General features: G+C 43.4%; 1 protein-coding gene across 3 annotated transcripts in view; it reads left to right on the top strand.

The window, feature by feature from the left end:
• The window catches only part of lamb4 (laminin, beta 4), a 51,368-nt gene that overhangs the window by 9,557 nt on the left and 20,592 nt on the right, over window positions 1–21,219 (top strand). For all 3 annotated transcript variants that reach the window (XM_060914793.1, XM_060914795.1, XM_060914794.1), the window contains 17 exons: window positions 446–509; window positions 809–1,023; window positions 9,652–9,772; window positions 10,111–10,299; window positions 10,412–10,567; window positions 11,432–11,541; window positions 11,660–11,739; window positions 11,836–11,992; window positions 12,176–12,508; window positions 12,590–12,775; window positions 12,995–13,104; window positions 15,994–16,105; window positions 16,230–16,407; window positions 16,724–16,867; window positions 17,031–17,262; window positions 17,758–17,915; window positions 18,122–18,346. In XM_060914793.1, coding sequence (XP_060770776.1) covers window positions 446–509; window positions 809–1,023; window positions 9,652–9,772; window positions 10,111–10,299; window positions 10,412–10,567; window positions 11,432–11,541; window positions 11,660–11,739; window positions 11,836–11,992; window positions 12,176–12,508; window positions 12,590–12,775; window positions 12,995–13,104; window positions 15,994–16,105; window positions 16,230–16,407; window positions 16,724–16,867; window positions 17,031–17,262; window positions 17,758–17,915; window positions 18,122–18,346 — 2,770 coding nt within the window. The remainder of the gene's footprint in view (window positions 1–445; window positions 510–808; window positions 1,024–9,651; window positions 9,773–10,110; window positions 10,300–10,411; window positions 10,568–11,431; window positions 11,542–11,659; window positions 11,740–11,835; window positions 11,993–12,175; window positions 12,509–12,589; window positions 12,776–12,994; window positions 13,105–15,993; window positions 16,106–16,229; window positions 16,408–16,723; window positions 16,868–17,030; window positions 17,263–17,757; window positions 17,916–18,121; window positions 18,347–21,219) is intronic.

The following is a 21,219-nucleotide window of genomic DNA, read 5'->3' as shown; positions in this document are numbered from 1 at the left end:
TTGCATTAGGGGTGGTAGGGGGTTCTTGATGCCTTTTTCAAAGACAATAAAGGCAAAAGATCTAGAAATCATTTATTGAATGCAAATATAGCACATTTCTCCCCCAAATCAACACATTTTGAAATGAAATAAAATAATTTAATCGCAACTTCATGAGAGCCCAGTTCTGGGCCCTCCCCATTCCTGGGCCCGGGACAACATACCCGTTTGTCCCCCCCTGTCGGCGGGCCTGATCTCAATTATTGTTTGTGTCACAATAAGTCAACAATTTTCACCTTTAAAGTGGTAGGCATGTTGTGTAAATCAAATGGTGCTAATCCTAAAAAAAAATCCATTTTAATTCCAGCTTGTAACACGACAAAACAGGACAAACACCAAGAGGGATGAATACTTTTGCAAGACACTGTATATAATATGTGTTCTAATTATTGTAAATCCCTTACAGGTGGTGTTAAAGGCTTTGGACCCCACCTTTCAAATTGAAAATCCATCTGACCCTACCATTCAAGGTTTGCATGTTAAGAAAAGAACTTAATAAAACATTTTTGGAGCTGATAGCATACCCTAGCTATGATTTCATGATATACATTTCTAGCTTGTATAAAATTTTGTTCAGCTATAACACTGTGCAAATATATATTTGATACAAATGCACTGACTTTGCATTAACTACCAATGAATTTGAACCTATTCTCTCAACTAAAGGAACCGAATATATGTGTAATACAACACTTTCTGTAAAATATACAATATAAAAATATAAATTCCATAAAAAAAGACAAGTAGCATCCTTTTTCTTTGCTTTTAGAGCTCATCTCCATGACTAACCTGCGAGTGAACTTTACACGTTTACTCACACTGGGTGATGACTTGTTGGGGCGGAAGAGAAGGAATCCACAGGAGAAATACTACTATGCTCTCTATGAGATGGTGGTCAGAGGGAGCTGCTTCTGCAATGGCCATGCCAGTCAGTGCATGCCTGTTTATAATGCGCGCGGAGATACCTTGAATGAACCTGGCATGGTGAGAATGGCCTCAGTTTATTAATTTCTTTTGATAAGCAAGCATTGGATTTGACAATCAGTATTATTGACCCACTAACTTGTGAGTAATTATTATATGAATGTTGAATGCTAATTACAGATTTAAATATACAACTATACAGTAGTTATATATTTAAATATATACTGCATGTGCCCTGTTAGAGATATGCAAGAAAATGAGACCTTGGTCTCAAATGCTTTTTCGGCACTGAAAATAAGTGTGGATGTTACAGGTCAGAACTGAAGGTCAGGTGGAATTTTTCAACCTACGTTAGAATTTTTAACCCAGTTCATAATTTGCTACTTGCATTAAGGAGACTTACTATATCTAGGGTTAGGTTTAGGGTTAAAGTTTGGGAAGACTTTGTATTTTATAATAAAACATAATGTACCTTGGGGTTAGGTTTAAGGTTAGGATTTGGGAAGACTTTGTATTTTAAACTACTTGATGACATAATAAGACTGGACTCATTAATAAATTCAAAATATATATCACTCCTTCCATTGCAATAGTCACTAGTCTAGTGGTTAAAGTGTGGGGTTAAGACTCAGAAGGTTCTAAGGTTGAATCCTGGTTAAGTATGAAAAAAGATATGTAAAAAAAATGCTAATTAGATAGATAGGAGTAGATAGACAGACAAGAGGAAATACTAGGTAGGTGGAGACAGAAAGGAAGTGGATGGAAGAAAGACAAAAGAAGTGATGAAAAATCCCTTTTAAAGTGAGAGGGCCTTTCGATTTCATAAAATCGGTGAAATTTAGTTCCCTCTGAAATTTGGTCATTGTGATATAGGTTTATTGATGCAATATCTAAAAACAAAACAAAACAAACAAAAAAACCCAGGCCATTCTGTGGCTGGGAAGTTATTTAATTTGAGGGGATTCCCTTGCAAATAATGTGCATGAAATCGCTCGCTTCACGCAGTCAAGCAGACAGAGGAAGTCCAGTGTGCGCATGCGCAGGTTTACCTGCTTCTTCTTCTTTTCCTTCTTCTTTTGGGTTTTATGGCAGTTGGCGTCCAGTGTTGCATTACTGCCATCTACAGGTTTACCTTTGACCGTGCACTGACAGTTACATCTTTGTCGCTAAACGAACAGCTGATCATACCAAGATGCTCGCTGACCGCCGATATTTATTAGTTTGGTCCTGTGTTTCCTTTCCTTCGCAACATAACATCTTTTCTTCTTGCTTTCCGTTATTGTAGTTGGTTTTTCACGCTTCATTCGCATCCTCCATTTTTTTCTCCTGTTTCAAATTTGTATCCCACATTGCCTTATGCGAACAGGGAAAGCCCACCACATCTTGAATTGACTCATGCTGAAGTAGGCAAAAATAGGGGAGAATTTAGGGCCACGTGGCCCTAAATATATTAATTGTTTTATTTTTAATAATAATAATAATAATAATAATAATAATAATAATAATAATATTGGAAGTCTATGATTCGAATTCAGTAGCTTTTGGTCCACTAAACAAAAATAATTTGGTGTCAGGGAAAATTCTTTTTATGGCCTACGCTTGAAAATCTGAAAGGCAGTCTACCTTTAAGTTTCTTAGATAATCCAAAATTTTACCTAGGTTGGAAATGATGAACTAGGTTAAACATTTTAGCCTGGGTCAAAAAAAAATCAGCTAGGTTGAAATTTTTTGACCTGTAACATGGACAATAAAAACAAAACTACAGCGGTGCTTGAAAGTTTGTGAACCCTTGAGAATTTTCTATATTTCTGCATAAATATGACCTAAAACATCATCAGATTTTCACACAAGTCCTAAAAGTAGATAAAGAGAGCCCAGTTAAACAAATGAGACAAAAATATTATACTTGGTCATTTATTTATTGAGGAAAATGATCCAGTATTACATATCTGTGAGTGGCAAAAGTATGTGAACCTCTAGGATTCACAGTTAATTTGAAGGTGAAGTTAGAGTCAGGTGTTTTCAGTCAATGGGATGACAATCAGGTGTGAGTGGGCACCCTGTTTTATTTAAAGAACAGGGATCTATCAAAGTCTGATCTTCACAACACATGTTTGTGGAAGTGTATCATGGCACGAACAAAGGAGATTTCTGAGGACCTCAGAAAAAGCATTGTTGATGCTTATCAGGCTGAAAAAGGTTACAAAACCATCTGTAAAGAGTTTGGACTCCACCAATCCACAGTCAGACAGATTGTGTACAAATGGAGGAAATTCAAGACCATTGTTACCCTCCCCAGGAGTGATTGGCCAACAAATATCACTCCAAGAGCAAGGTGTGAAATAGTCAGCTGTTAGGACTAGGACTGTTTTGGCCTCTAGAGGCCGCCACTGTTCCTGTGTTTTGTGTTTGTGTTAATTGCCTAATTATCTTCACCTGTGTCCTTAATTAGTTTGTCTATTTATACCCCTGAGTTCAGTCCTCTTGTCACGGAGTCTTTGTGCTGTTATGTTTATCTCCAGTTTCCTTTGTACTGTGTTTTTGATCTTCTTAGCTTTTGAATTTTTGCACTTTGCTTTTCTTTTGGATTTACTCTTTGGTTTTTTTTGTCTTTTGTTTTGCCCTGTATATAGTGTATATAGTTTAAATAAACCATTTGATTCTTTTTCTACTTCCGCCTCACGCCTCTGCATTTGAGTCATCCCCCTGGTGGCCTAGTGGGGGTTTGCTGGATTATCACACCAACGAACCAGGTTCGAATCCCAGCAAAACCCTAACAGAAAGACTCCGTCATGACCGACTCAGCAGAGGCTGCTTCAACTGTCTACCCGGCCAACCTTCAGGGAATTATGGCAGCTTTGACACGCTTCGGAGCGACCATGGACGCTCATGGACGTACGCTCACCAGCCAACGTGAGGCCCTCGCTCGCCACGAGGAACTGCTTCAGCAAATTGGGAAAACCCTGGCACAGCTGACATCTCTGCCTGCATCTCCTGCTCCTGATCCAGTTCCTGCTCCTGATCCAGCTCCCACTCCTGCTCCAGTGCCTCCTGCAATGCTGCCTTCTTCACCTCGCGAACCCAGCCTTCCTGCACCACAGAGGTATGACGGCAAGCACAGTGAGTGCCGAGAGTTCCTTACCCAGTGTCAACTCACCTTTGAGCTTCAGCCTACCACCTACACTACGGATCGCCGCAAGATTGCCTTTGTGATCACCTTATTAGCTGGTAAGGCGCGAGCCTGGGCTACTGCTATCTGGCAAAGACAGGGACCTGAGTGCTTTGATTTCCAGCTGTTTTCTGAAGAGATGCTTCGGGTCTTCGATCAGGCAGACATCAGTACCGACGCAGCCCGAAAGCTCATGTCCATCCGGCAAGGAGGAAGCGTCGCAGATTACGCCATCTCGTTCCGAACACTCGCAGCAGTAAGTGGATGGAACGAGACTGCCCTGGTGTCAGCCTTCCACCATGGTCTGTCTGACCCCATCAAGGACGGTCTGGCCTCTATTGGATGCCCAAGTGACCTCGAAACCCTCATCTCACATGCTATTCGTCTGGACAACAGGATGAGAGAACGCCACCAAGCCTTGAGCCCCCCCAGCCTCCCTACCTCTACCTGGAGACCGTCTACCTCCTTCAGTGACTGTCCAGAACCCATGCAAGTGGGTCGTACTCGCCTCTCCGCATCTGAGAGGGAGCGCAGAAGGAGAGACAAGTGCTGCATCTACTGTGGCAATCCTGGTCACTTCCGAGCATCATGTCCCGAACTCTTGGGAAAAGGACCGCCCCGTCCAGCCGAGGGAGGGTTGTGACGGGGCCTACCCTCTCTCCCGGACTCCCTGGCCAAGGAATCTACATCCCGGTCTCCATCTCCTGGGGTGAGTCTGTCCACTCTTGTCAAGCTTTGATAGACTCAGGGGCGGCTGGGAACTTTATGGATATTCACTTCGCCCAAAGCATCAATATTCCGACTGCACCTCTTGAAGTCCCACTGTCTGTGTCTGCCCTCGATGGCCAAGCGTTAGGTGATGGAAGAGTCACCCAAGTTACTTCTCCAGTTTTCCTCCAGTCTCAAGGTCACAAGGAAGAAATATCCCTGCACCTGATTCCTTCACCTGAGTTCCCAGTTATTCTAGGCCTTCCTTGGCTTACTCGCCACAACCCTCGCATAGACTGGGTAACAAGCCAGGTTGTGGAATGGGGCCCTGCATGCCATGCCTCTTGTCTGCTCTCTAGCTCTCCTGTGTCTCCTGTCGAGCCCCCTGATCTCACCGAGTTATCTCAAGTTCCCACAGAGTACTGGGATCTCAAGGAGGTATTCAGCAAGAGCAGGGCCGCCGTTCTTCCTCCGCACCGGGCCTACGACTGTGCCATCGACTTGCTCCCTGGGACTACCCCTCCTCGTGGCAGACTGTTTTCACTCTCTCAGCCAGAACGCAAGGCCATGGAGGAATACCTCAAAGATGCCCTGGTCTCTGGGTTTATTCGACCCTCCACTTCACCTGCTGGAGCCGGCTTCTTCTTTGTCGGCAAGAAGGATGGGGGGCTCCGACCATGTATTGATTACAGGGGCCTGAATAAGATCACTGTGCGCAACCGATATCCCCTTCCGCTGATGTCCACAGCTTTCGACCTGCTCCAAGGCGCCACCGTCTTCACCAAGTTGGACCTACGGAACGCATACCACCTCATCCGTATCCGACAGGGAGACGAGTGGAAGACTGCCTTTAACACCCCGTCTGGGCACTACGAATACCAGGTGATGCCCTTCGGACTCACCAACGCACCAGCTGTTTTTCAGGCCCTAATCAATGACGTCTTAAGGGACATGATTAACCTATACGTTTTTGTCTACCTCGACGACATCCTTATCTTCTCCAAGACCGTGCAGGAGCACCGCCACCATGTCCGCCAGGTTCTCCAGAGGCTGCTACAGAACAATCTGTTCGCCAAGGCCCAGAAATGCGAATTTCATGTTCCCGAGGTCTCCTTTCTGGGATTTATTGTACGGACAGGCCAACTCCAAATGGACCCTGCCAAGACCCTGGCCGTCCAGGATTGGCCTACTCCCAAGTCCGTTAAGGAGGTTCAGCGGTTCTTAGGATTCGCTAACTTCTACCGCAAGTTCATCAGGAACTTCAGTTCTGTGGCAGCACCCATGTCAGACCTCACCAAAGGGACAGGTGGATCTTATGGCTGGTCTCCTCAGGCAGAAAAGGCGTTCAAAGACCTCAAGGACCGCTTCTGCACGGCACCCATTCTGGTTCTCCCGGACACCTCCCAACCATTCATCGTGGAGGTGGACGCCTCGGACAGTGGTGTCGGCGCGGTGCTCTCTCAACGTTCGGAAGGAAAGCTGCACCCCTGCGCTTACTTCTCCCACCGCCTGAGTCCTGCTGAGTCCCGGTACGATGTGGGGGATCGAGAACTGCTAGCAGTCAAACTGGCCCTTGAGGAGTGGAGGCACTGGCTGGAGGGAGCACAACATCCATTCCTGGTTTGGACTGACCACAAGAACCTGGAGTACCTCCAGCAAGCCAAGAGACTGAACCCTCGACAGGCTAGGTGGGCCCTGTTTTTCAGTCGGTTTGACTTCACCCTCTCATACCGCCCCGGCTCCAAGAACACCAAACCTGACGCACTGTCCAGACTGTTCTCTGCCACTAACAGGGAGAATGAAGTCGGGCCTATTATCCCTGTGTCCCGGATTGTGGCCCCTGTCCGCTGGGGTATTGAGGAGGCTGTCCGACGAGCCCAACGCCAGGACCCCGGTCCTGGGACGGGGCCACCAGGCCTCTTGTACGTCCCACATCAAGCCCGGGCCAAGGTTCTCCAGTGGGGTCACTCTTCCCCTCTCACCGCCCACCCGGGAGCTCGGAGGACCCTGGACTTCCTGAAAAGACGCTTCTGGTGGCCTAACATGGAGAAGGAAGTAAGGTCATTTGTCCTGTCCTGTGAGGTTTGCACCAGAACCAAGAACCCACGACAGCGTCCCCAGGGTCTCCTGCATCCTCTGACCATTCCCCGGCGTCCCTGGTCCCACGTGGCAGTCGACTTTATCACGGGTCTCCCTGAGTCACAAGGTAACACGGTCATTTTGGTCTTAGTTGACAGATTCTCCAAGGCCTGCCGCTTCATACCACTGTGCAAACTCCCCTCTGCTCTTGAAACTGCGAAACTTTTGTTTAATCATGTCTTCCGAGTCTTTGGTCTTCCACAGGACATCGTCTCAGACCGAGGGCCCCAGTTCTCCTCCCGAGTGTGGCACGGGTTCTGCAAGGTCATCGGAGCCACTGCCAGCCTCTCCTCTGGGTTTCACCCACAGTCCAATGGTCAGACAGAGAGGCTCAACCAGGACCTGGAAACCACCCTGCGAGGCCTGGCTATGGATAACCCGACATCGTGGAGCACCTGGCTGCCATGGGCGGAGTACGCCCACAACACCCTGCAGTCATCGGCCACCAAGCTGTCGCCATTCCAGTGCCAATTCGGGTTCCAGCCACCTCTGTTCCCGGACCAGGAGGAGGACGCGGGGGTGCCCTCGGTCAACCAATATGTGAGACGGTGTCGCAAGACCTGGAGCATGGTCAGGAAGACCCTCATACAGACCTCCAGAACCAACCAGACTCAGGCCAACCGCCATAGGAGACCTGCACACGCTTTCCGCCCTGGGCAGCGTGTTTGGCTGTCCACTAAGGACCTTCCACTGCGGGTGGAGAACCGCAAGCTTGCTCCTCGCTACATTGGCCCCTTCAAGGTGGTGCGCAGGGTGAACCCTGTCTCCTACCGGCTCCAGTTGCCCCGGACTCTGAGGATCAACCCCACTTTCCATGTTTCCCTGTTACGGCCCGTACTGACGTCTACGTATGCCCCTGCCCCTAGGAACCCCCCACCCCCCCGCATCTTCCAGGGGCAGACTGTGTTCACTGTGAATCGCCTGCTTGACTCCCGCCGGGTCCGCGGCGGGTTGCAATATCTGGTGGACTGGGAGGGCTATGGTCCTGAGGAGCGCTGCTGGGTTCCTGCTCGGGATGTCCTTGATAAAGAACTATGTCGGGACTTCCATTCGGCCCATCCGGATCGCCCTGGGAACGTCAGGAGACGCTCCTAGAGGGGGGGGTCCTGTTAGGACTAGGACTGTTTTGGCCTCTAGAGGCCGCCACTGTTCCTGTGTTTTGTGTTTGTGTTAATTGCCTAATTATCTTCACCTGTGTCCTTAATTAGTTTGTCTATTTATACCCCTGAGTTCAGTCCTCTTGTCACGGAGTCTTTGTGCTGTTATGTTTATCTCCAGTTTCCTTTGTACTGTGTTTTTGATCTTCTTAGCTTTTGAATTTTTGCACTTTGCTTTTCTTTTGGATTTACTCTTTGGTTTTTTTTGTCTTTTGTTTTGCCCTGTATATAGTGTATATAGTTTAAATAAACCATTTGATTCTTTTTCTACTTCCGCCTCACGCCTCTGCATTTGAGTCATCCCCCTGGTGGCCTAGTGGGGGTTTGCTGGATTATCACACCAACGAACCAGGTTCGAATCCCAGCAAAACCCTAACATCAGCGAGGTCACAAAGGACCCCAGGGTAACTTCTAAGCAACTGAAGGCCTCTCTCACATTGGCTAATGTTAATGTTCATGAGTCCACCATCAGGAGAACACTGAACAACAATGGTGTGCATGGCAGGGTTGCAAGGAGAAAGCCACTGCTCTCCAAAAAGAACATTGCTGCTCATCTGCAGTTTGCTAAAGATCACATGGACAAGCCAGAAGGCTATTGGAAAATTGTTTTGTGGATGGATGAGATCAAAATAGAAATGTTTGGTTTAAATGAGAAGTGTTATGTTTGGAGAAAGGAAAACACTGCATTCCAGCCTAAGAACCTTATCCCATCTGTGAAACATGGTGGTGGTAGTATCATGGTTTGGGTCTGTTTTGCTGCATCTGGGCCAGGACAGCTTGCTGTCAGTGATGGAACAATGAATTCTGAATTATACCAGCGAATTCTAAAGGAAAATTTCAGGACATCTGTCCATGAACTGAATCTCAAGAGAAGGTGGGTCACGCAGCAAGACAATGACCCTAAGTACACAAGTCCTTCTACCAAAGAATGGTTAAAGAAGAATAAAGTTAATGTTTTGGAATGGCCAAGTCATAGTCCTGACCTTAATCCAATCAAAATGTTGTGGAAGGACCTGAAGCGAGCAGTTCATGTGAGGAAACCCACCAACATCCCAGAGTTGAAGATGTTCTGTATGGAGGAATGGGCTAAAATTCCTCCAAGCCAGTGTGCAGGACTGATCAACAGTTACCAGAAATGTTTAGTTGCAGTTATTGCTGCACAAGCGGGTCACACCAGATATTGAAAGCAAAGGTTCACATACTTTTGCCACTCACAGATATGTAACATTTGGGTTATTTTTTTCAATAAATAAATGACCAAATATAATATTTTTGTCTCATTTGTTTAACTGGGTTCTCTTCATCTACTTTTAGGACTTGTGTGAAAATCTGATGATGATTTAGGTCATATTTATGCAGAAATATAGAAAATTCTAAAGGGTTCACAAATTTTCAAGCACCACTGTAGCTATCGGTATTATGGATGAGTAAACTCTGCCTTACTGTATTCCTTTGGCACACTATTTAGTATGGTAGTATGTAGTATCGAATGTAACAGGGGCTGTTTGTTCCCAGGTTCATGGGCGATGTATGTGTCAACATAACACCATGGGGAACCACTGTGAGAAGTGCCAGGATTTTTACAATGATGCCCCCTGGAGGCCAGCTGGAAGCACTGACCCACATGTTTGCAGAAGTAAATACAACACCATCACAAAATTAATAATAATAATGATAATAGCAGCAGTAGTAGTAGTTGCTCGCACTGTATGAAAGGAGATGACCTAAATGGTTCAGTAGCCCAAGAGATAGTCAGGGACACTCAGCAAAGACTGTTTTTTGTAGGGTTCAGGGTCCAGTATAAGCCTTTTTTTTTTCTCAAGTCACTCAGGATTTCATGCCTTGCATTTGGGCAGTAGTAGTACTTTAGTTGTGTAGCACCTTGTATAGCATCTTATATTGGTCTTACTAGACTACAAATGTGTACATGGCAGAAAATAAATAAAAACTGCACCTTTCCACACTTTGTTATAGGGTGCAACTGTAATGGCCACTCTGAGAGATGTCACTTTGACCTACAGCGCTACATAACCACTGGGCAAGTCAGTGGTGGCGTGTGTGATGACTGCAGAAACAACCGCATAGGTGTTGAGTGTGAGCTGTGCAAGCCATATTACTACCAGGACCCTCTGCGTTCTCTAAATGATCCTTATGCCTGCATACGTGAGTGTGTTTAAAAAGGCAGAATACACCAACAATTTAATGTTATCACTGAGTTAGATATTTTTTAATCTTTTTCAAATTAATTTTTATATCTTGTTCTTTTTCTCTGCAGCTTGCACCTGCCACTCTGCAGGGTCTGTGGATGGTAGGTTGTGTGATCCAGTGAGTGGTAGATGTGTGTGTAAGCAGAATGTAGAAGGTGAGCGCTGTGACCGGTGCAAGACTGGATACTATAGACTCAGCCAGGAAGACCCCAGTGGCTGTCAGAGTAAGAGATCCTCTTCCCCTTCTTCATATGCTACAAAAAAAAGACATTTTTGCAAGTTAAAATAGTTTGAATATCGACAAATTAATCTAGTATTTCCTGTTCTAAGTTTACCATAAAACAAATACAAGAGTATTAAAACAATTTCTTGACATTTTTAATGATTACAAACTTTTTAATCTTCTCATAAGCTTGAATTGTCTTCCACTGGCAGATAACTGAGCATTTATGTATTTTTGTGTATTTTAAGCATGTATTTCTACAAAGAAGCAAAATTATCTTTAAATGTGTAAAAGCATCTAAATTATTATCAATTGCTGAATTATTTGAGATTTGTAATAATTTGTAAAATTTATAATAATTTCATAATAAAGACATATGAGATTAATCTGCTCATATTCAAGATATGCTTTGTCATCACTTTTTGCAGCGTAAATATACAAAAGGCAGTAGGTTAGTCCAATCTGTAGATGCTCGGCTTTTAGGAGAAATATGAAAGCTTATTCGGGGGAAACGATGGCTGAATGGTTAGAGAAACAGCTTTGGGGCCAAAAGGTTGCTAGTTTGATTCCCTGAACTTGAGGGCTGGCTTAAGTGCCCTTGAGCAAGGTGCCCTAACTCCTAACTGCTCTGGCAAGTGTGGTGGTGTACCTTGTGTCTGATTAGCTAAAGATAAACTGATGATGCGATTATCAGTTTGGGCAAGGACCTGGCCATAACAACAAACATGAAAGCTTAAGTATTTTCATATACTTGGATCCATAAATCCTTTAAATTGCAAACTGAAGTTTGTCCAGGAAGAAAATTTGTTTTTCTGTATACTTTGTTAGTAGATAAGTCTCTTTGTTCTTGTGTGGCCATGACCAGGGTGTATGTGTAACTTCTTGGGCACTATAAGCACCTCCCCATGTGACCAGAACACAGGCCACTGTAATTGTGACCACTTTGCCCATGGACCAGAGTGTAACCAGTGTGTAGTGAGTCCCACAATCCATTATTCTTTCTGACAAAATGCATCACAAAAATTTTAGTATATGTCCGATAAGGATTATTTTCATAGAAGGTTTTATTCATATTTTGTTCTTTTTATTTTAGCCAGGATACTGGGGACTAGGAAATACAGTCTATGGTTGTCAACCTTGTGACTGTGACATAGGAGGAGCCTTCAGTACTCTGTAAGCTAGCAGACAATGAAACACTTCACACAATTTTTATCCTCTAGGAAACCAGTGCACAAGCATACAGGTTTGTATTTATGTATGTATACTTAGGTGCATCTCAGAGAATGGACAGTGTCAATGCAGAGCCAACATGGTGGGAAATCGCTGCAGTGAACCAGCTCCTGGGTACTTCCTGGCCCCTCTTGATTTCTATCTCTATGAAGCTGAAAATGCTTTTCCTTTGGACACCAGATGTTCCACTTACCTGGTGGGTGATCACAATGGAAATTGATGATACTTCTATTATTGTTAATTGCATATTGTCTCACATAGGGCATGACCTCTAGAATTTTGGTTTAAGTTTATCATGTATGGCTCACACAAAGCATATGGCAGACTTTGACACTTTATGATTAGGAAGTATAACGAGAATTATACTTATGTTTCCTAGGTTAGACCCAATGTTTCCCCTGCACCGCAGCTGTATCCTACTACATCTCGTCCACATCAACACTGTCCCCAAGGAACCACAGCTCGTGAGCCTACACCACCGTCTTATCACCAAACTGAGCCTACAGAGCAGGAGCCTCACAACCCCTACCCTACTGAACCTTCTCCATATGAGAATTCTTGGCCTCCTGTAGCATATTACACTACACGTCCTGCTGTCACTCTGCCTAGCTGTGTGAACTACTTCAGAAGCAGAGGCTATGATGTTGAGTTCAGGGATGGGAGATTTGTGGTGGTTAAGCGTGAGAGCCGCCGAAAACGAAGACAAGGCCAGGTACAGTCAGACTACATATCATTTTGACAAATCTGGTATACTGTTTAGATCCATGTATAAAATGGCTGCTTGGTTCTCCAGAGAACCATTCCCCTGCAGCCAGGATCCCTCCATCAGGTCATTCTACGACCACATACACCAGTTGAGCCTATTGCTTGGACTGGACCAGGAGTTGTGCGGGTTCAAGATGGAGCAGGACTCCGATTCATTGTCACCAACATCCCAGTAACTCTTAACTATCATCTCGTTGTTCGCTATGAGCCACAGGTTTGTATATTCTTGTATGTATTGTATATATAGTTTGTGTCATCTACAACTTCTAAACTGAAATTGTTATTGGGGCATTATTAGTATTGTGCAGTGTATATATATATGTGTATATATATATATATATATATATATATATATATATATATATATATATATATATATATATATATATATATATGATTAAAAATGGGTCTGTTTTTTACTGTATGTCTGTAGTCCACAGATGATTGGACAGCCAATGTAAAGATTGTGTCATTAGGATCTCTTGATGAAAACTGTCCATTTGATCCATCAGAGAAAACTTTAACACTTCCAAGTACTAGCAGGTGAGCCGATCCTTGTCGTGGCTGTGCCATGGTACAATGTAAAATGTTTTGCATGCAACATTAGAGATTCATTAGCTTTCCATTTTATCCCAGGTTGTCCAGTCTTATCCATACAGGGTTCAGTGTGGATGTGGGTTTTCATTCCAACCAAGCAGGAGCCACAATTTCAAGGCCAAACATGAACAGATTAAACAAATAGAAAAAGGTGTGGCTCTTGGTGGGTTTGATTAAAAACCTACAGCCACACCTCTGAGTTCATTAGCACTCCTTTGACTGCTGTTCAGCTAATGTTTCTTATAGCAGGACACTGTTATTGGGGTTCTTATCAATTTTCTCTAATACTTAAATAATATTGGCTGGCAGTGAGTAGTATATCAGATATACTCCATTCAGCTAACATGATATTCAGTGAGCCGAAGACGAGTTCAATATCATGCTAGCTGAATGGAATATATCTGATACAGTGGTGCTTGAAAGTTTGTGAACCCTTTAGAATTTTCTATATTTCTGAATAAATATGACTTAAAACATCATCAGATTTTCACACAAGTCCTAAAAGTAGATAAAGAGAACCCAGTTAAACAAATGAGACAAAAATATTATACTTGGTCATTTATCTACTGAGGAAAATAATCCAATATTACATATCTCTGAGTGGCAAAAGTATGTGAACCTCTCGGATTAGCAGTTAATTTGAAGGTGAAATTAGAGTCAGGTGTTTTCAACCAATTGGGATGGCAATCAGGTGTGAGTGGGCACCCTGTTTTATTTAAAGAACAGGGATTGATCAAAGTCTGATCTTCACAACACATGTTTGTGGAAATGTATCATGGCACGAACAAAGGAGGTTTCTGGGGACCTCAGAAAAAGCATTGTTGATGCTCATCAGGCTGGAAAAGGTTACAAAACCATCTGTAAAGAGTTTGGACTCCACCAATCCACAGTCAGACAGATTGTGTACAAATGGAGGAAATTCAAGACCATTGTTACCCTCCCCAGGAGTGGTCAACCAACAACAATCACTCCAAGAGTAAGGCGTGTAATAGTCGGCAAGGTCACAAAGGACCCCAGGGTAACTTCTAAGCAACTGAAGGCCTCTCTCACATTGGCTAATGTTAATGTTCATGAGTCCACCATCAGGAGAACACTGAACAACAGTGGTCTGCATGGCAGGGTTGCAAGGAGAAAGCCACTGCTCTCCAAAAAGAACATTGCTGCTTGTCTGTAGTTTGCTAAAGATCATGTGGACAAGCCAGAAGGCTATTGGAAAAATGTTCTGTGGATGGATGAGACCAAAATAGAATTTTGGTTTAAATGAGAAGCATTATGTTTGCAGAAAGGAAACCACTGCATTACAGCATAAGAACCTTATCCCAGCTGTGAAACATGGTGGTGGTAGTATCATGGTTTGGGCCTGTTTTGCTGCATCTGGGCCAGGACGGCTTGCCATCATTGATGGAACAATGAATTCTGAATTATACCAGTGAATTCTAAAGGAAAATGTCAGGACATCTGTCCATGAACTGAATCTCAAGAGAAGGTGGGTCATGTAGCAAGACAACGACCCTAAGCACACAGGTCGTTCTACCAAAGAATGGTTAAAGAAGAATAAAGTTAATGTTTTGGAATGGCCAAGTCAAAGTCCTGACCTTAATCCAATCCAAACGTTGTGGAAGGACCTGAAGTGAGCAGTTCATGTGAGGAAACCCACCAACATCCCAGAGTTGAAGCTGTTTTGTTCAGAGGAATGGGCTAAAATTCCTCCAGGCTGGTGTGCAGGACTGATCAACAGTTACCGCAAACGTTTCATTGCAGTTATTGCTGCACAAAGGGGTCACACCAGATACTGAAAGCAAAGGTTCACATACTTTTGCCACTCACAGATATGTAATATTGGGTCATTTTCCTCAATAAATAAATGACCAAGTATTATATTTTTGTCTCATTTGTTTAACTGGGTTCTCTTTATCTACTTTTCAGACTTGTGTGAAAATCTGATGATGTTTTAGGTCATATTTATGCAGAAATATAGAAAATTCTAAAGGGTTCACAAACTTTCAAGCACCACTGTATACCATGAAAAAAGCCAGCTATTATTATTATTATTATTATTATTATTATTATTATTATACATTCCGAGGTGACACAGTGGTGTAGTAGTGGTGAGTGCTGTCGCCTCACAGCAAGAAGGTCCTGGGTTTGAGCCCTGTGGCCGGCGAGGGCCTTTCTGTGTGGAGTTTGCATGTTCTCTCCGTGTCCGCGTGGGTTTCCTCCGGGTGCTCCGGTTTCCCCCACAGTCCAAAGACATGCAGGTTAGATTAATTGGTGGCTCTAAATTGACCGTAGGTGTGAATGTGAGTGTGAAGAGTAGTTTGTCTCTGTGTCAGCCCTGCGATGGCCTAGCGACCTGTACAGGGTGTACCCCGCCTTTCACCCATAGTCAGCTGGGATAGGCTCCAGCTTGCCTGCGACCCTGTAGAACAGGATAAGCGGCTACAGATAATGGATGGATGGATGGATGGATGGATGGATGGATGGATGGATAGACATACACATTCCTTTCAGGTGTTCAGTGCATCTTTCTCTTTCAAAATTCTCTCAAAATCTTTTGTATTTGGTCACAGTTGTTCACAGCGTGGAAGTTTGACGTCTCTGACGTGTGATGTCATGTTGTCTTGACAGCCATGCAATATCGTAAACCATATTCAACCCTCATTTTCCATTGGGTAGAGTGACATAATGTACATAGGATAAGCAATATGCAAACAATATTGCATGCTATTAAACCAAATGAATGAACCCCGCTAGAAGGGAATAGAATACATGTTTTTATTCCCTCGAAAAAGTGTCCTAGATGTATAATAATCGATGATTTTTCGTCACATACAGGGCAGCCATGTTGGATCCTTCTGTATGTCTCAGCTCTGGTGTGCAGTACTATGTGGATATCACATTTGAAAATCCTGACCCTGACTGCAGCTCACATATTCTAATTGATTCTGTAAGCTGTTCTTACCCCCCGTATTTCCACCAGCATTGGTCAACCAATCACAAAATGAAAAGAAACTTGGTTACAAGCCCTAATGGTTTTTTTTGTTTTTTTGTACCTGAACAATAATCCTCAGATGGGGCTTATTCCAAAGTTGGAGTCTCTGCCAAATTTCTGCTCTGATGCATCCCTGGCTCAGTACCAGCAGCATCACTGTGTGGAGTTGGGTGCACGGGCAGGAGAACATACCCCACCTGAGGTGTGTGCAAATCTGATTGCCAGCATGTCAGCATACATCCATAATGGCGCAATTCGTGAGTATCTTACCAATATATGTCATAGTAATATAGCAACATAGTAATAATACTCTACATATAAAGACAATAAACTCACTGTGCATGACTTAACTGATGTAAGAAGCATAGTAACTTGATATGAATATGTGAAAATGCAAGTGTAACCAGGTTGTTGCCCAATGATTAGCACATCATCATGCCTCACAAAAATAAATCAAACTGAGCCACATAACAACAAAGTTTACTCAGCGTTTTGGTATCCTATTTAAGAAATGGGGGGTTTTTTGGTCACAAGTCCACAGTTCATGAATCACTTGTGTGTATTTTCCTCCAGCTTGTAGATGTAATCCTGTGGGGTCTTTTAGCTCATCCTGCAGTAAATTTAGAGGACAGTGTGACTGCAAACCTAATGTGGTTGGCCGCTGTTGTGACACCTGTGCATCTTTCACCTATGGGTTTGGACAAAATGGTTGCTCACGTAAGTAATACACACTTGTGAAAGGTAGACAAATGAGAGATACAGGCAAGTGTAGGTGCATAACTGTAGTTTGTACAGGAATTTTAATAACATGGATACTTTAACAACAGCTCCAATGAGTGGTTGGTCAATATGACCCATATAACTTCTCCTTCTTTCCCAGCCTGTAACTGTGAGCCATCGGGCTCCAAAGCTGAGTTCTGTGACCATAAAACCGGACAGTGCCAATGCCGTGATGGGGTCACAGGCCGACGATGTGATGGGTGTCTGCCTGGATACTATGGTTTTCCTAACTGCAGACCTTGCCAGTGTAATGGGCTGGCTGACCGCTGTGACCAAAGTACTGGTGTCTGTCTAAACTGCAGGGAACATTCAACTGGGTCCCACTGTGAAAGGTATGAGTTCTGTATGATGGCACAGTAATGTCAAAACTAGAGGATGCTAAAACACAGGGTGAAAAAATAAACCTGCAAGTTTTAACATTTCTCGTGTGTAAATATCCCACTCGCCAGCACAAATGTGAAACTCATGAGCACAGAAACAATAACTGTGTGCATGTTTATCATAAAATCACACTCAAACTGTCTTTTTCCCTTTTTGATTTAATAGCTGTTTCTGTCAGCAAATACTACTGGCTGATGGCTCTTGGTTTTGTGATTGGCTGTAGTATACATCCTTTTATCTGAGCTAAATGATAAAATAACAAAATAAAATTTGCAAAGAATTTTTTTTGAAAATGTTAAAATATTTGACTCAACCGTCAGTAAATTAAACAAACAAACAAACAAACAAACAAACAAACAAACAAACCCACACACCAAATTCATGACATTTGTTTGAAACCAAAGTGATCTTTAAAGTTTGCATATGTGTTCTCTGTTGTCTGGCAGGTGTGTTGAAGGTTACTTTGGTGATCCAGCAGTAAGGGAAACCTGCAAGCCATGCCTGTGTCCAGATGTGAAAGGCAGTGGCCGTTTCTTTGCCCACTCCTGCAGAAAGGACCCAAATTCTCGAACCCTGATCTGTCATTGCAAGACGGGGCATCAAGGTCTGAGCTGTCACTTATTTATAAAACACACTACTTTAATAAAGCAATACACAATGTCTCACTGGCATTAGTTCCCTAGTTACATTATATCTTAAATAATATAACCAAATCTAATAAATAAAGCTGCAGCTTGATTTGCCATAGACAAATCAAACTGCATATCATAGACAAACTTACAGTGCTGAGTCCTCTCCTTCTTTCCACAGGCTTACACTGTGATAAGTGTGCACCTGGTTACTATGGTAACCTGCTTTTGCCAGGTGCTAGCTGCAAAGAGTGTCCATGCAACAACAACATCAATCCCCATGATGGTGAGGCATGTGATGCTTTAACTGGCAAGTGTCTCCGCTGCTTGCATAACACTTTTGGGCCTCAGTGCCAGACCTGTAAACCAGGATACTACGGCAATGCACTACTCCAGGACTGCAAAGGTATGGAGTGCAAATTTTTGTTTTAGAATACACCATTCATTTATGTTACATTTGCATTTATCAATTTCAATTGTGGTGGCACGGTGGTGTAGTGGTTAGCACTGTCACCTCACAACAAGAAGGTTCTAGGTTCGAGCCCAGTGGCTGACAGGGGCCTTTCTGTGTGGAGTTTGCATGTTCTCCCTGTGTCTGCGTGGGTTTCCTCCGGGTGCTCCGGTTTCCCCCACAGTCCAAAAACATGCAGGTTAGGCTAATTGGAGGCTCTAAATTGACCGTAGGTGTGAATGTGAGTGTGAATGGTTGTTTGTCTCTGTGTCAACCCTGCGATGATCTGATGACTTGTCCAGGGTGTACCCCGCCTCTCGCCCATAGTCAGCTGGGATAGGCTCCAGATTGCCCGCGACCCTACACAGGATAAGTGGTTACAGATAATGGATGGATGGAATTTGAATTGTCTGGGAATATGAGTGCAACACTTTTAAACATCTAAAGCAATGGGGGCAGCCATGGCCTGAAGGTTAGAGAAGCAGCCTTGAGTCCTAAGGGTTGCCGGTTTGATTCCTGGGACTGGCAGGAAAAATGTGAGAGGAGTTGAGTGAATAAACAGCATTTTCCCCTCCCTCTGCATAATGGCTGAAGTGCCCTTGAGCAAGGCACTGACCCCCCAACTGCTCCCCAGGTACTGTAGCATAGCTGCGCACTGCTCTGGGTATGTGTGTATGCTGATTGCTCATGTGTGTGTGTTTACTGCTTCAAATGGGTTAAATGCAGAGGAAGAATTTCACTGTGCTTGGATGTATGTCTTCTTCTTCTTCTTCTTCTCAATGTTTCAAGAAAATAATTTAATATATAAGGAAAAAAATATGACATGATTAACTAACCCCCGCAAGTTCATGATAAAATCCTATAAAATGATAAATGTGAAAATCCAAGCATATCCAAGCTGCGACTGTTGGGCTTTTCAGTAACAGCAGCAGCAGCAACAACAACAATATTAATAACATTTTCTTTGTAAGAGCCTTTCTATATACACAAGGACACTCTACAAATACATCAAGGCATCTACAAGTCTGTGATATCAGTTTGTACTATTATTACTCTTAAATGATGTATTTAAATAAATATCCAAAACTGAGGGGCGGCACGGTGGTGTAGTGGTTAGCGCTGTCGCCTCACAGCAAGAAGGTCCGGGTTCGAGCCCCGTGGCCGGCGAGGGCCTTTCTGTGCGGAGTTTGCATGTTCTCCCCGTGTCCGCGTGGGTTTCCTCCGGGTGCTCTGGTTTCCCCCACAGTCCAAAGACATGCAGGTTAGGCTAACTGGTGACTCTAAATTGACCGTAGGTGTGAATGTGAGTGTGAATGGTTGTCTGTGTCTATGTGTCAGCCCTGTGATGACCTGGCGACTTGTCCAGGGTGTACCCCGCCTTTCGCCCGTAGTCAGCTGGGATAGGCTCCAGCTTGCCTGCGACCCTGTAGAACAGGATAAAGCGGCTAGAGATAATGAGATGAGATGAGATCCAAAACTGAATAAAACTATAATAAACTGACAAAATAAAGAAGAGTAAAAAGACAGACTGATCGTTATATAACTATGGGATCAATGAAATAAGCAAATGAAAAGATAGTACAATAAGATAGATGTATATGGAGTCATTGGGTGGGTGGAAAAAACAGAGTTTTTAGTTGTGACTGAAAGATGGGAATAGAGGTGGAAGCATGGAGACAGACAGGAAGAGTATATCCCTATATCCCTAGGGAACCACACTAAAATCTAAAGGACAAAGCGCAGACTGTGTAGTCATGTAAAGACCAGACAGGCTTGCTCATTGGGGATAGATTAGGGATAAAATTAGCTCATGTTTTAAGTCGTTCAAATTCTGTAAAGCTGCTTTGCGACAATGTTTATTGTTAAAAGCGCTATACAAATAAACTTGACTTGACAAAATATTTTGTACAGTATTCAATAATTCAACAAGGATCCAGTCCAACCTTTTACACATGGTGATGATGTGTTCTCATGTTCTGGTACAGGTAAGAACCTGAGCATCAAAGTGAAATGATAATGTGGAGTGTGAAATGACTCCAAGGCTTCTAACATGGGCTGAAGTGTGTTTCATAAAGTCAGGGATAATCAGTGAGTAGTGTGTTATTTTCTTTTGAGTGACTGTATGGCCTCAGATTTGCTATGACTGAGAGTTCACACTTATCCAGGGCTTCAGGTCAGTCAGGCAGTCAACCCGTGCAGGAAGAGGCACTCTGTTTCAGGAGTAGTTATGTCGATGAATCTCCATATGCTCAATGTGTATATAATGTAAATGTGTGTCACATGTGATACTATGAGAGTTAAACATGTATAATATGAACAACAGCAGGCAAGACAGAGTTGAAACATGTTTGACCTAAATCTACGAATTAAAACAAACTGTTGTCTGTCAGAGAGATAAGATCATAACCAGGAGAGGAAAGTACCAGGAAGGCCATCCATCCATCCATCCATCCATCCATCTATCTATCTATCTATCTATCTATCTATCTATCTATCTATCTATCTATCTATCTATCTATCTATCTATCTATCTATCTATCTGTAGTCTATTACAATAGTAGCTCATGCAGCTGCAGTCAACTAGTCATTTGTAACCCTGACAAGTGCAGTTTCAGTATTATGATTTGTCCTAAAGCCACAATAAATCTCCTCATACAGGTCTTTGGAGGATAAATATTCTTTGAGCTGAGCTGCTTACAGAATACCTGTGTAGTTTGCCAAAAAAGGCTAGTTGGAAACACATCACTATGCAAAAGTCTTAGGCATCCTATTTTCTTTTCCATACAAGCTTTGTTATAGATCTCTATTTTATGACTTATACATTATCG

Source organism: Neoarius graeffei, chromosome 2, assembly GCF_027579695.1.
Source record: "Neoarius graeffei isolate fNeoGra1 chromosome 2, fNeoGra1.pri, whole genome shotgun sequence".
Lineage (NCBI taxonomy): Eukaryota > Metazoa > Chordata > Actinopteri > Siluriformes > Ariidae > Neoarius > Neoarius graeffei.
Note: the sequence above shows the minus strand (reverse complement) of the source record. Positions and strands in the feature narration are given on the sequence as shown.